Source organism: Rousettus aegyptiacus, unplaced genomic scaffold (genome assembly GCF_014176215.1).
Source record: "Rousettus aegyptiacus isolate mRouAeg1 unplaced genomic scaffold, mRouAeg1.p scaffold_m13_p_5, whole genome shotgun sequence".
Lineage (NCBI taxonomy): Eukaryota > Metazoa > Chordata > Mammalia > Chiroptera > Pteropodidae > Rousettus > Rousettus aegyptiacus.
The window spans coordinates 72565088-72578519 of NW_023416308.1; the positions used below are offsets into that span (position 1 = coordinate 72565088).

The 13432-nt window shown below is 35.1% G+C and overlaps 1 protein-coding gene and 1 pseudogene across 2 annotated transcripts in view; one reads left to right on the top strand and one right to left on the bottom strand.

Moving 5' to 3' along the window:
• The window catches only part of NARS2 (asparaginyl-tRNA synthetase 2, mitochondrial), a 98713-nt gene that overhangs the window by 59535 nt on the left and 25746 nt on the right, over nucleotides 1-13432 (top strand). For both annotated transcript variants that reach the window (XM_016161566.2, XM_016161567.2), the window contains exon 7: nucleotides 11437-11569. In XM_016161566.2, the coding sequence (XP_016017052.2) occupies nucleotides 11437-11569 (133 nt within the window). The remainder of the gene's footprint in view (nucleotides 1-11436; nucleotides 11570-13432) is intronic.
• On the bottom strand, nucleotides 3456-3571 carry LOC118603156 (annotated as a pseudogene).

Below are 13432 nucleotides of genomic sequence, written 5' to 3' on the forward strand. Positions count from 1 at the left end.
AAGTGGCTTTTGAGCACTTGGAATGTGGCTAGTGTGATGAGGAACTGAATTTTTATTAATTTTATTTAGTTTTAATTAGTATAAATTTAAATAGCCACATGTGGTTAGCGGCCACCGTACTGAAAAGTGCAAATTTTTTTGGCCTCTGCGCAGATTGTAAAGCCCTGAAGTCACCAGTGTAAATTCTATTCAGATGTGTCTGTTGCCTTTAGTATAGTAATAGTACTGGGCAAAGGCAGGTGCTCAGTGTGCATTAATATTTGTTGAATTAAATTGGATGGATAGTAAGAGAAAAGGGAAAGATAAGAAGCTTGAAAAAGTGAGTGGTGTCCTGCTAGGTTTTGGGCTCTGAGGCCAGTACCTGCCCTTTAGTGTTAGTATAACTTTGTCATTTTGCTTTTTTATTGTGTTCTAGTAGCTTACCCATTCTTACTCTTTTTTGGCATCTAAATATTGCATAGACACAAAATTAAACATTTTAAATAAATGTATAGGTGAAGTATAAAGAATAACACCTGGGTCCTCTAAAAGTATTTTATTTCTTTCATCTCCTTTATGTATTTTTCTAATTACATCCCTTTCTCTACCCATGAGAACTAGCCACTAACCTCAACTTTGTGTTTATCATTCCTTTCCTTTAGAGTTCATCACATATATGCATACTTATAAACAATACATTGTTTCATTTGACAAGTTTTTAAATTTTATATAAATAGAATCATCTGTATGTATTCTTCTGTGACTTTATTCACTTAATATTAAATTTCTAAATTATATCCATATTGTATAATCTGTTTTCACTACTGTAGGATATTCCTTTGTGTGAATATGTCACAAATTATCTCCTTTATTACTGATAGATATTTTTCCCTAATATTTTGTTATTGTATACAGTGCAACTGTCAAATCCCTATATATATCATTTGGTACACATGTGACTTAATACTGGGTTCAGACAGACATTTTTGTATTCTGTGTGTGCATGTGTGCCTATCTGTCTGTCATTGTCCTCTTCTACTCCTTCCTCTTTCCCCTGCTCCCCTTCTTCCCTTCCTCTTCTTTCTCTTCTAGAATTCAGGGAAAGTGAATGAAGAGAAATAGAGATTTTTTTCTACATTATTTCTGTAGGCTAAATACTCCTTTAAAAGCATCTTGCCTTTCTGTTTCTAGTCTGCCATAGTCCCTGTGTGCTGTGGTGTTCATAGACCAAGCTATGATTTGGAGTCTGTCAAGAATATTAGGAGCATTTTATTTCGTTTATAGTCTATACCTCTTTTGTAAATAATACCTTTTTAATGAATAAACACCATTTATATCAAACATTTTTGCCTCTTTCAATCATAATTGTAATTGTGACAGTGTAGATCAGTGGTTCTCAACTCTGGCTATAAATGTCTGAAGAGCTTTTAAAAAAAAATAAAGATGTATCATATTTTAGTTCAAACCCCCAGAAAAACAGATTTAATTGGTCTAGGGATGGGGCTGAGTATCAAAATTGTTTTTTGAAGTACTGCAGGTTATTCTCCAATGCATCCAAGATGGAGAACCACCCTAAGTCATTTGTTCTCAAAGTGGTGTTCTTGCACCACCACCAGCAGCATCACTGGGGAATGTATAGAAATATAAACTCCCAAACCTACCCTAAGGTCTGCTGAAGCAGAGACTCTGAAATTGAGGTCCAGAAAGCTGAATTTTAACAAATGTAGATGATTCTAATGCATGCCAAAGTTTTAGAACCACCGCTCTAAATCATCCAAACATTTATAACAAAGCCTCCTTTTCCTCAAATTCAAACTTTTAGGGTCCACAATGTTCCATAATGGCTTTGAACATGAAAGTAGGTAAAAGAACATGGGTGGGGGTGGAGGGTGGAGAAGCATGCAACAAAAGAAGTCTTTGTTGGTAAATCCCTGACCAAAAAGAGCTATAAAGTACATTGGATGTGTTATCATTTTTTGTAACCTAAAGTAGAACGAATATGTTTCCTGATGGACCATCAATACTTGAAAATGACTGTCCCCTTTCCACTAAGAGGGGATATAAATGGAGAAAAACATAAGACAGGAGTAGATGTAAGTGATAGGAAGTGGGAATTGCTGAGATAGCAAGAGAAGGAAGAAAGGTGAATCAAGAACAACCTCCAAGAATGGAATGACGATGTTAGATAGAGGGGCATTAAGGGTATAAAACTTCTCTTTGGAACATATGATAGTGTTTGGTGGGGTTGTGGGTCCATTGATCATCTGTGCTGTACTTCTTTAGTTTTGAAGAGTGCCCACATGCAGCATACAGAAAGTGGGCCATGGAGTCAACGTGTTTTGGTTAAAGCCAGCTTTGCTATGCTACTTTGGACTAGTTGCTTAACCTGTCTAAGCCTCAGTTTCTTCAGGTGTAAAATGAAGTGGAATCACCTGCCTCATAGGGTAGTAAATATGAAATAAAACACGTGTAAAGTGCCTGATGGACAATTAGTTTCAATAAATTTGTAAAACTTTTATTGTGATAAAATACATATACCATGAAATTTACTATTAGTGACATTATGCACCAACTACCACTCTCTAGTTCCAGAACATTTTTATGACCCCCAGAAGGAAACCCCATACACATGAAGCAGTCACTCTCCGTTCCTCCTTCTCCATAACCCGTGGCAATCACTCTCCTGCTTTTTGTCTTTACAGAATTACCTGCTCTGGATATTTCATAGAAATGAAATTATACAATATGTGGCCTTTTGTGTCTGCCTTCCTTCATTCAGCATAATGTTTTCAAGGTCATCTACACTGTAGAATATATTAGTATTTCATTCCTCTTTATGGCTGAGTAATATTCCATTGAATAGATATACCACATTTTGTTTACCTCTTAATCTATTGCTGAATATTTGGGTTTCTACTTTTTAACTATTATGAATAATGCTGCTATGTACATTTATATACGAGGTTTTATTTGAACACCTGTTTTTATTCTTTGGGGTATATACTCAGGAGTAGAATTGCTAGGTCATGTGATAACTCTATATTTAACTTTTTGAGGGATCACCAAACTTCTCCACAGAAGTTGTACAATTTTACAGTCCCCCCAGCAGCATATGAGGAGTCTCTCCACCAATACACGTATTGTCCATTTTTTAGTTATAGCTATCAAGAAACTTTTAAAAAAGTATATTGATTAGGGATCTAAACTTAAAAGGTAATGGTTCTTTTTGGTTTTTTTAAAATTTTTTTTCTTTTTTCTATATTTTAACCCTGTGGTAACTTTTCTGACACCTCCTGCTTAAAACCCAAAAGGTCAGAAGGATCGTGAGGCCCCGCTTTCACGGTCTGTATTCGTACTGAAAATCAAGATCAAGCGAGCTTTTGCCCTTCTGCTCCACGGGAGGTTTCTGTCCTCCCTGAGCTCGCCTTAGAAAAGGTAGTGGTTCTTTATTTTTTTTTTTAATTTATTATTATTTGTGTCTACAGCACCTGGTCTTCCTAGATGGTCTCCCATCCAAGTACTAACCAGGCCCGACCCTGCTAAGTTTTCAAGATCAGACATCGGGCTTGTTCAGGGTGGCATGGCTGTACACCATAGGCTGTGGCTCCACTGGGGCACAAACCCAGCACCTTCTGCCTATAAAGCAGATGTGCTAACCGCTACACTATGGAACCATGTCCAAGGTAGTGATTCTTAATCACCTAATAATTATTTGTGGAACTTTTAAATATACTCATGGCCAAGACCCTCCATAGGTTTTCTCAATATAAGTCTTTAAGTGTAAAGCTAGGAATTAATATTCCTCATTAAGAACCATTACCTAAGTTAATGTTTCTCAAAGTTTGATCTGGGGATCCCTGGGGCCCCCCAGGACCCTTTCAAGGGGAGTCCTTTGAAATTAAAACTATTTTTGTAATAATCCTAAGGCAGTATTTGCTTTTTTCATTTTCATTCTCTCATGAATATACAGTAAAGTTTTCCAAAGTCTTCATGACATGTGATAGCATAACAGATTGAATGCATAAGCAGAGATGAGAGTCCAGCTGTCTTCTATTAAGCCAGATATGAAAGAGATTTACAAAAATGTAAAACATTGCCACTCCTCTTATGAGTTTTTATCTTTAAAGTGTTCTCTATGACATGTGGTGGGTTTATCATTGTTTTTAAATGAATTATAAGCATTTTTTTAATTTCTCAGTTTTAATGGTAAATGTTAGTAGAAATAATTTATGTAAACAAATTCTTTGAGATCTGCAATTGAAAGTATAAAAAGTTCTTAAGACCAACCAAATGAGAACTGTACACTTTGGAAAGGAAGGAAACAAAAATAACTATTACCTATTTGTTGAATATTCACCATATAATTAATATTAGGTTAAGCTTTTTACATATTTTGTTTTATTTCATCTTTCCAATAACTCAGAACATATGTGTACTTAACCTCATTTTCACAGGGGGAAATTTCGTCTCAAAGAAGTTAACCTGGCTAGTTCAACTTAGGTCTTTAGAATAAATGCTCTAAATCACTACCATAACCTTAAAAACGTAATGCCATGATGACTCATCTTACCTCTGTATTATCAGGCCTCAGAAAAGGTAACCTTCGAAATCTTTGTAAACTCAAGTGACATGTAAATACCATGTGGTGCGCTTGCCTAAATTAAAGTATTCCCATGTTCTCTGTAGTGGTCCTCAGTACAAGGACTGCTAAATATGAGAAATAATCTAGGCATGAATAGTTGCAGTTGACACAATGTATACCTTTTTTGGAAAGGTGATTTTCATGTCTTATTGAAACATGAAGATAAATATTCAGTTAAGAAAAACAATCAGCAAATTGTGACCCTCTAGAAAAATGTTATTTTTTTAACTCATATCTAGTCAGTCCTCTGAAGAGCCTGTCATTGCAGGAATGACGAAGCGGCAATTATTGTTTTAACTTGTTGGTATCCACCATGGAGAAGCCAATGAATCAATCAGGTGCTGCTCCGTTTATATAGAATAAAACTTAGGGTAATTTTTTTCATGTGGCAATATTTTAGTTTCTAAAAAATTAAATTTTTGCTAGTTAGCTTCACCTAACATAGTCCTTTTCAAGATTTAATTGTTGCCTACAGATTAAAAATTAATGTGTAGGCAGTCACTTTTCAAGAAACTGATTCTCTTCTAGTATCTTCTGTGAACAGTTATTTCAAAGAATAGCAGAATTTTTTGCTTAATAATTGATATTTCATTTACCATCTTCCTCATTTTACTCCTCTGTCCTTTACCCCATCCCAGTGCTGTTTTAAAGATTCAATTTGAGGATCAGCATATTTTATAGAAAATGAGTTATTTACTTATTTGAGAAACATTAATTGTCTAGTGCGTGTCAGGCACTGGGTTAGGACTGAGGATAGTATAATGAACCAAAAAATAGATAAGGTTGCTCCTGAAATGTATAGTCTAACAACAAATATGGACATTAAACAATCACATCCATATATGTAATTTTTTGAAAGTTGATATTAACTGTAGTACATAGTGTTATTAAAAGCCTAATTGGAGGATTGTCCTAGGAAGGTTGGAAGAAATCTGAAACCAAAATGGATAGGGAGAAGCATGAGTTCTGCTTATGACAAGTGAAAGGATCAACTAAGTAGATGGATATATGCTTCTGGAGCTTAGAGAAGAAGTCTGGGCAATATAAATTTGTGAATTGTGTGCCGATAGGTAGTTGATATCGTTGGCTCAGGTGAGATGGTTTAGGCAGAGTGTATTCAGTGAGAAAAGAAGAGGATCTAGGACTAAGTTTTGAGAAATACTAGTGGTTAATGAACAGCTGAAGTACAATATAGAAAGAGGCAGAGATAGAGGTCTGATAAATAGGAGGAAAACTAGTGGAATACAGTGTTAAACATTTCAAGAGGAGAGAATGTTTTAAGAAGTATCAAAGTCCAGACTCTTCTTATCATGGCTTGTAAAGAAGGCTCTGTGTGTTCTGATCCCTTCCCACCTCTGTGACCTCATCAATTACCGTCTTTAAACATGTTTGCTCTTTCGTACCTTAGGATTTGTGTGTTCGTGTTCCCTTTGCTTCCCCCCAGTTCAGATGTCCTCTCAGAAAAGAGTACAGATCCTCCATGCCCTTTAGCAGGATTGTTGTCAGACTCTATCAAACTTTGAATTTTATTATACAATTAAGATTAAATTATGCCTGGGCCTCAGATTCAGTTCTGAATCAAATATTTAGGACATGTTAAAGAAAATTAATTTTGCAGAAGTCTTTAGCAATAGTGGTAAAGAAGAATTTTTAGATTTTAGAGTGCATCCTCCCTAAGGATTCTTTAAAATGTATTGATGAAATGGTGAGAGCTGCAGTTCTTTTATATCCTTCCACCGAGTGTATTGCACAATAGAGGAATAGGGGAAAGCTGAAAAGAGGTGCCTGGTCTTCTCTGTTATGCATGTACAAATAATGAACAGCAAGTAAGTCACAGTATTGATAATCCAATGGATACAAAGCAGTAGTAAAATAGATTATTATTTTCTGAAAGATGAGAATACTGCTTGACAAAGACTGTTTTAAAAGCCAGTTTAAAGCCGTGAGTTCACTTCTGTTCTGTGAACATTTACTGAACTGACAGTAGAGAAGTGATAGGGGGTTGAGAATTGGGGAGACTTTGGGGAAGTTGCTGAATAAGTTCTTCCCCAGCTAAAGTAAAATCATTCCTCTATTCTTTCAAAATATAAAGATCAGCTCTTAAATTTCACGACCAGAAAGAATAAATGGCCAGGCAATCAGGGACCATTTTCTAGTATTGCACTTGCCAATTTAAGGCTTCTTAAAACTCCCCTCAAGGGAGAAAACGACCTTTAAAGAACCTTTTTTTGGTAACTTTACTTTTTGTTTTTAAAAAGCCATTTTTGTAGCTATCTTGGCTGATGTGTATTGAATGTACTTTTGTTATCTTAAACATCAACTCCAAGCTCATGGACTTTCCTTATATAGCTTTCCTCTCTTGATAATTTGGCACAAGAATACTTTTTAGTGCTGTGCGTTTTCTTTTTCTGCTGGTCTCTTCTCACAGCAGTAACTGGCCTTTCACCGGTTTTGTGTTTTATTTTAGAAATGGCCTTGTTCTCAGATCTTATTTTAAATGTTAGTTGGCCCAAGCCTTGCTGCAAATGGTTTTCATGTATGTAAATGGGGAAAAATAAAAAAAATCAGCATAAATTAAGAGTGACTTCACATATACCTAGAAACAAAATCATTGCAAAGATACTAGAAATTAATGTCAAGCTGCCCCAATCTTTTACTCATGGAAGAATTTGAAGACCAGAAAAGCTAAATGACTTGCTAAAGTTTGCAAAATATTGGTGAAAATTTATCATTCTCATAATTTACATGAAGGGAACATATCCCAGAGAGCTATAATGTTAACAAATAAGCTATTCATAAGGAATGGAAATATACCAAACTACTTACCCTAGGTTTCTTTGAGAAGGAGGAGATGGGGCTATATTACAAATTTTTCTTTCTAATTTTCTGAGTTTGCCAATGTTCAGGTATGAGCATCATTATTTTAATATAATTAGGGCTATGAACATTACAATTAGATCTGAATTTGAATCTAGCCTTTACTATTTATTAGGCTATGATTCTGTGACTTTTGGGAAAGCTTCTTAACATCTCTGAACTTCAGTTTCTTAGTCTGAAAACTAGAAGTAATAATACTTTATTGAGTTAACTATAAAAGAGTTAACTATAAGGTTCTTAACATCTGATGCCTGGCCCACAAGAAGCACTTGCTAATGGCAGCCACTATCAATGCTACTGCTACTACTACTACTATCACTAATTTTATAATAGAACACAGGGCACTGACATAGGTGATCATTATTGAATGATTTAAGCATTCCTCTGCTTAAAGACTAGATGTTAAGTTAGGCAATTTTTCAATATACTGTCCAGTTCATTTTATCTTTCTGTTAATTCAGAGGAAGCACCATGGCCATCAGTTTTTACTTACTCTAGTAGAATAATACTTAACTCTTGGGTACCTCAGTCAGAGCCTGATCCTTACCATAATTAAAATAAAAATCCCCGACCCTCTTTATGTTTTATAACGGAGAATTTATCCTGCATTGCTAGGGAAAATTATTAACCCTCATTAAAATACCCTTATTGCTAGTCATCTTGGAGCAGCCTGCATGGAATTACAGATGCCCTTGTGACTTGAATTTGTAGATCTTTTTAGAAACCACTGCTGTCCCTGTACCTGGTACCTTCATACAAATAACTCGTTTCTTTTGAGCAGCAATCTCATTGGCCTTCCTTGTATTTCAAGAGGATAACTGATAATTTCTTGTAAATCTCCCTCACAACCCCGAAAGTTGATTTCACCTAGGCCACCTTGTTTCAATTTATGCCCTGGAAAATCTCAAAATATCCTTTATTGTTAGTGAACATCTGTATATATAATTTCTTGTGATACAGTACCAGAAAGAAATGTCATTTTATTTATTTAGATATACTGTCGACAACCTACCTACAAGTTGCACAGCCACAGATTGGAAACTCAAGGCCTTGTAATTTTTGAATTTATTGTTTGGGAAAGACCTAGATTGTTTGACCCATTTTAAGTACTAAATAACAGCCACAGTAAAATATGTTTGAGTATTTTTCTGTACATTATTTTTAATGTCACTGTTTTTGAGGATATTGTGTTCTTCTAGTTTACAACTGAGGAATGCTGTTATCATCATTAGTACTCATTCATTCAACATGAGCACCTGTTTTATCTTAGGCACTAGAGATGCAAAGATGAATAAAACATGATTTCTGCTCTGGAAAATTTCATAGTTTATTGGAGGAGAAAGATACTGAAATACATAATTACATTTCAAAGTGATATGTTCTATATAATATACGAACAAAGAGTTATAGTCACATAAAAGAGGGAACAATAAATGGAAGGGTCTATGCTAAGGTTACAAAAGGAAAGTGACATTCCAGCCAAGACTGGAAGGATAGATGTACATTTGCCATTTGGAGAGAAAAGAGCAAGGGATGAGCATTACAAATACAAAGACTGTGTAAGGAAAATGTCTTCAGTGCAGCTGGAGAAAAGGCTTTGTAAAGGAAAGTCAAGTCAAAGTTAGGAGTTTTAATTTTATCCACGGAGCAGTGGGGAATCATCATAGATCTTTAAATTAGGGCTGATATCAAATTTAAGTTGGAAAATGTGTAGTAGTTTAGGGCTGGAGGAAGAAAGACAGGTGGCAGACATCAATTAAAAATCTGTTGTAGTGCACCATGGATGGACCTGGAAGGTATTATGTTAAGTGAAATAAGTCAGACAAAGACAAATACCATATGATATTACTTATAAGTGGAATCTAAAGAACAAAATAAACAAAACAGAAAACAGATTCATAGATGCAGGAAACAAGCTGATGGTTGCCAGGTGGGAGGGGGTTGGGGAACTGGCTGAAATATGTGAAGGGATTAAGAAGTACAAATTGGTAGTTATAAAATAGTCATAGGGATGTAAAATATACCATAGAGAATATAGTCAGTAATATGGTAGTAAGTATGTGTGGTGCCAGGTGGGTACTAGATTAGTTAGGGGGATCACTTTGTAAATTATATAAATGTCTAACCACTATATTGTACACCTGAAACTAATATAAAATAATATTGAATGTCAGCTGTAATTGAAAAATAAAAAAACGGGGAGTGGGGAAGGGGTGGAAGGGAATAAAAGGTTCAAGTTTCCTGATATAAAGCAAGTAAGTTAGGGGGATGAGGTGTACAACATAGGGAATGTAGTCAGTAATATTGTAATAGTGTTGTATGGTGTCAGGTAGTTGCTGGACTTTTACGTGGTGGTCACTTCTTTAGGTATATAAGTGTTAACTAATATGTTGTACACTTGAAACTAACACAATATTGTATGTTAGTTGTAGTTTAATAAAAATATTAATTTTTTTAAAAAGCTGTTGTAGTTTTTCAAGCAAGACACAAGAGTTTGTACTAAGACAGGCCTTTGGAAATAAAGTATCTAGATTTTAGAGAGATTTCCTAGGTATAAACAATATAATTTTGTTCTTAATATGATACAGGAAATGGGGTGGAGGAATCTGTTTTGGGTGACTGGGTTGATTAACCAAGATTAACAGCTGGGATAAATGTAGAAAGAAAAGCAGGATTGTTCATTCTTTTTGTTTGTTTGGGGGAGTAGGGCAAAATTTTTCATTTTGTACAAGGTAGTCAGTGTTTTCAGAACAGTCTAGTAAGCAAGTCTGCATATCTGAACCTTGGGAGAGAGGTTACCATAGTAATAGTTTGAGTTCTTAACTGTTTATTTTTCCATTAGAAACTAAGGTTCTCAGAGGTTAAGTGTTCATGTTCTCAGGAAGGTGGCTTTAGAACCGAAATGTAAATTCCTAAGCTTCTTACCAACTAGGCCTTAATTGAACCGGCCTTTTGAAAGAAAAAAATAAATCTTTGATTCTCATTATAATTATTTTACTATTTCATTTACTAGAATATCTTAAAAAAAAAAAAGACTGATATGTATATAAACAATCTTATTTTCTGCACTATGTTTTCTGATGTTCATGTTATTTGATTGATGACAAATGAAGAGTACTAATGATAATAGCTAAGGAACTCCAAACCTTTTCTGTTGTTCTAGTAAAACATTAAAATTCAAAGATTAGATAGTCCTTAAGAAATATCTTTGATCTAATCTCAGTTCTTGCCATTTTTCTATATGAGAGGACTGTAAAAATAAAGATGTAGTGTCCACATCTGCAGGAATTTAAAAATAAATTCTTTTCTCTTTCAGATTGTTGAGCTATTGTCCTTTCTGAAACACAGAGACTAAAGTAGACAGTTCTTCAAAATCTGCCCTCACCCCAAAATTTCAGGGGTCATTCAGCATTAATTGAAACATGGGTGGTTGTAAAGGACTTGAGTGGGCTTTAAACAAGGCAAATCACCATACATATCTAATATTATTTTTTCACATATTTAAAATATAATTAGCACACCTTATCCACTTGAAATTCTAGTTTTAACAGTTACTATCTAGATTCTCTATGTGGCTTTTTGGGCTGTGGTATTTTTCCTTTACTTTGTTCTTGATTGCTATGAAATGTAGTTGCCTGCTGTTTAAGTAAGCAGCTGCAGTAGAGTGCACCCAGAAGTGGTTATAATTTTATATTTAGTAAGCCATAGGGTTTGTAAAACATTTGCAAATTCCTTCAGGATAAAATAGTTTCTATAAATGTAACATTTTTAATGAAACTATTATTATTACCCATTAGAGAAATATAGCAGCTAACATGTGTGGATTTGTAGACAAGACAGACACATAAAACTTTTTTCCTTAAGAGCTCACTGAGTATTTAAATACTTATAAATAATCATACGAATCCTATTTTTATATTCTTAATCTTGAATTGCAGAGCATTTACTCAAGTGTTTACCTTTGGTCCAACATTTCGAGCAGAGAATTCTCAGAGCCGGAGACACCTGGCAGAGTTTTATATGGTAGAAGCAGAGATTTCTTTCATTGAGAGCCTTCAAGATCTCATGAAGGTAGGTACTCAAGTTTTAAAATAGTCTCTAAATGTCAGGCATCTGTGACATAAAAATGCTTCTGTATACATTTTTACTTCAAACATCTGTGCATTACAAGCATTCATAGAATGAAGAAGATGGAGAACTACTTAATTTAATAAACATCTGCTGAATGCTTTTAGTATCATAGTTTACTGAGAGTAAGACAGATTTAAATTCATATTCCAGGTCTGCCATTAACTTTGTTATGATGTTACCGAACATCAGTGATCTTTAGCTTCAATTGTAAAATGGGAGTAATAGTACCTGTTTCATAGGTTGTTGTGAGGAGTAAATGAAATAATGTATATGATGTAAAGCACCTAGCATGGGTCTATACATAGCAGGCTCTGTAAATAGTAGCTCTTGGTATTTGCTAGGCAAATCAATAAAATATCTCTATGGTTAGAGAAACATCTAAATAGCTATATTATAAACTATCCACAGGAACTGTCAGAACTCTGTTTTGGGGGGCAAGGGATAAGGCTGGAGAGGCAGTCAAGAGTCATATCATGAAAGAAAGACTTTGTGTTTAAATGCCATACTAAGGAACTTGAATTTCATTCAAAAGGTAAAGAAGAAAGAATTTTCAATGGGAAAAGGGTATGGTCAGATTTATATTTAGAAAAATCTCTCTTGCAGCAATATGAAGAATGATTTAGAGGGAGATACAAATAGGGGTAGGAACCCTTTTGGAGGCAATTTTCATCAATTCTCACTTCTATTCATTTATATATCTTTCTAATCTTATTTACCCAGCAAATGATCCAATTCTACTTAAAACATAGATAACCACATATACCACCTAATAAAATGGGCTCACTATTTTATTATCCTGTCTTAGGTTGGATTTCCTAGGAAACTCTAAAGCAGAGATCTATGTGCAGGGGATGATTGGAGAACAACACATGTAAGGAAAGAAAGCAAACAGCACTGAGCAGAGGGAAAAGTCAGCTGTGATGCATTTACAAACAGAGGCCTTAGGCAATGCTCTGAGAAACTTTAGAATTAGATGATCCTTTATGGTTGCTTCACTTGAAGACAAGGAAGTGGACCTTTGTGCCTCTGCCCATCAACCAGTCATTGGACATGGGCTAGCCTTAGGAAGAGGTATAACCTTGGGTAAGGCAGCACTCTTGACCTGGACAGTTCCTGGAGAGGGATTCAACCATGAATCATCAGCAGTTACTATTCCCAGTGGATAAAACTCTGGTCTCAAAGCGGTGTTCTGGCCACACACCACAGTATTCACTTCCATAACTCTTTAACATCTCCCACTGATTGTTCTAGATCAGTGTCCCTCAGGGGCCATTTTTTAGTTGTCCTTAATAGGGGGTGAACAGAGAAGTAAGGGAGAGTGGTTGCTAATGTCATCTAGTGGATAAAGGCTAGGGATGCTTTTCATCATCGTATAATGCACAGCCCACTCTTCCCACCCCCACCCAACAAAGAATTATCTGGCCAAAAATGTCAGTAGTAACACTATTGAGTAACCTTTTTGTAGAATGTAGGGATTCAGAATCTGAGCCTCACAAGGAGTCAGTAAAATTCCTTAAGCAGATTTTACTTTGAGTCTACCACCCAGTTCTGTATTATTCATTCACTCGGGCAATGAGAGTATTGTTAAGAGAGAACTGCACTTTTTATCTCCCTATTTCTGCTTTGACCTCCATTGACCCAACATCGATACCAGAGGGAAAGGTTATGAAGCATACATAAAATTATGTTAGAATTTATTAAAATTATAATCTTTGCTCTATAATTATGTTCTATAATTAAATAATTCTTACGTAGTTGGTACTATACTGAGTGGTAGCCAGGGCATACACTGTTGAATGATTT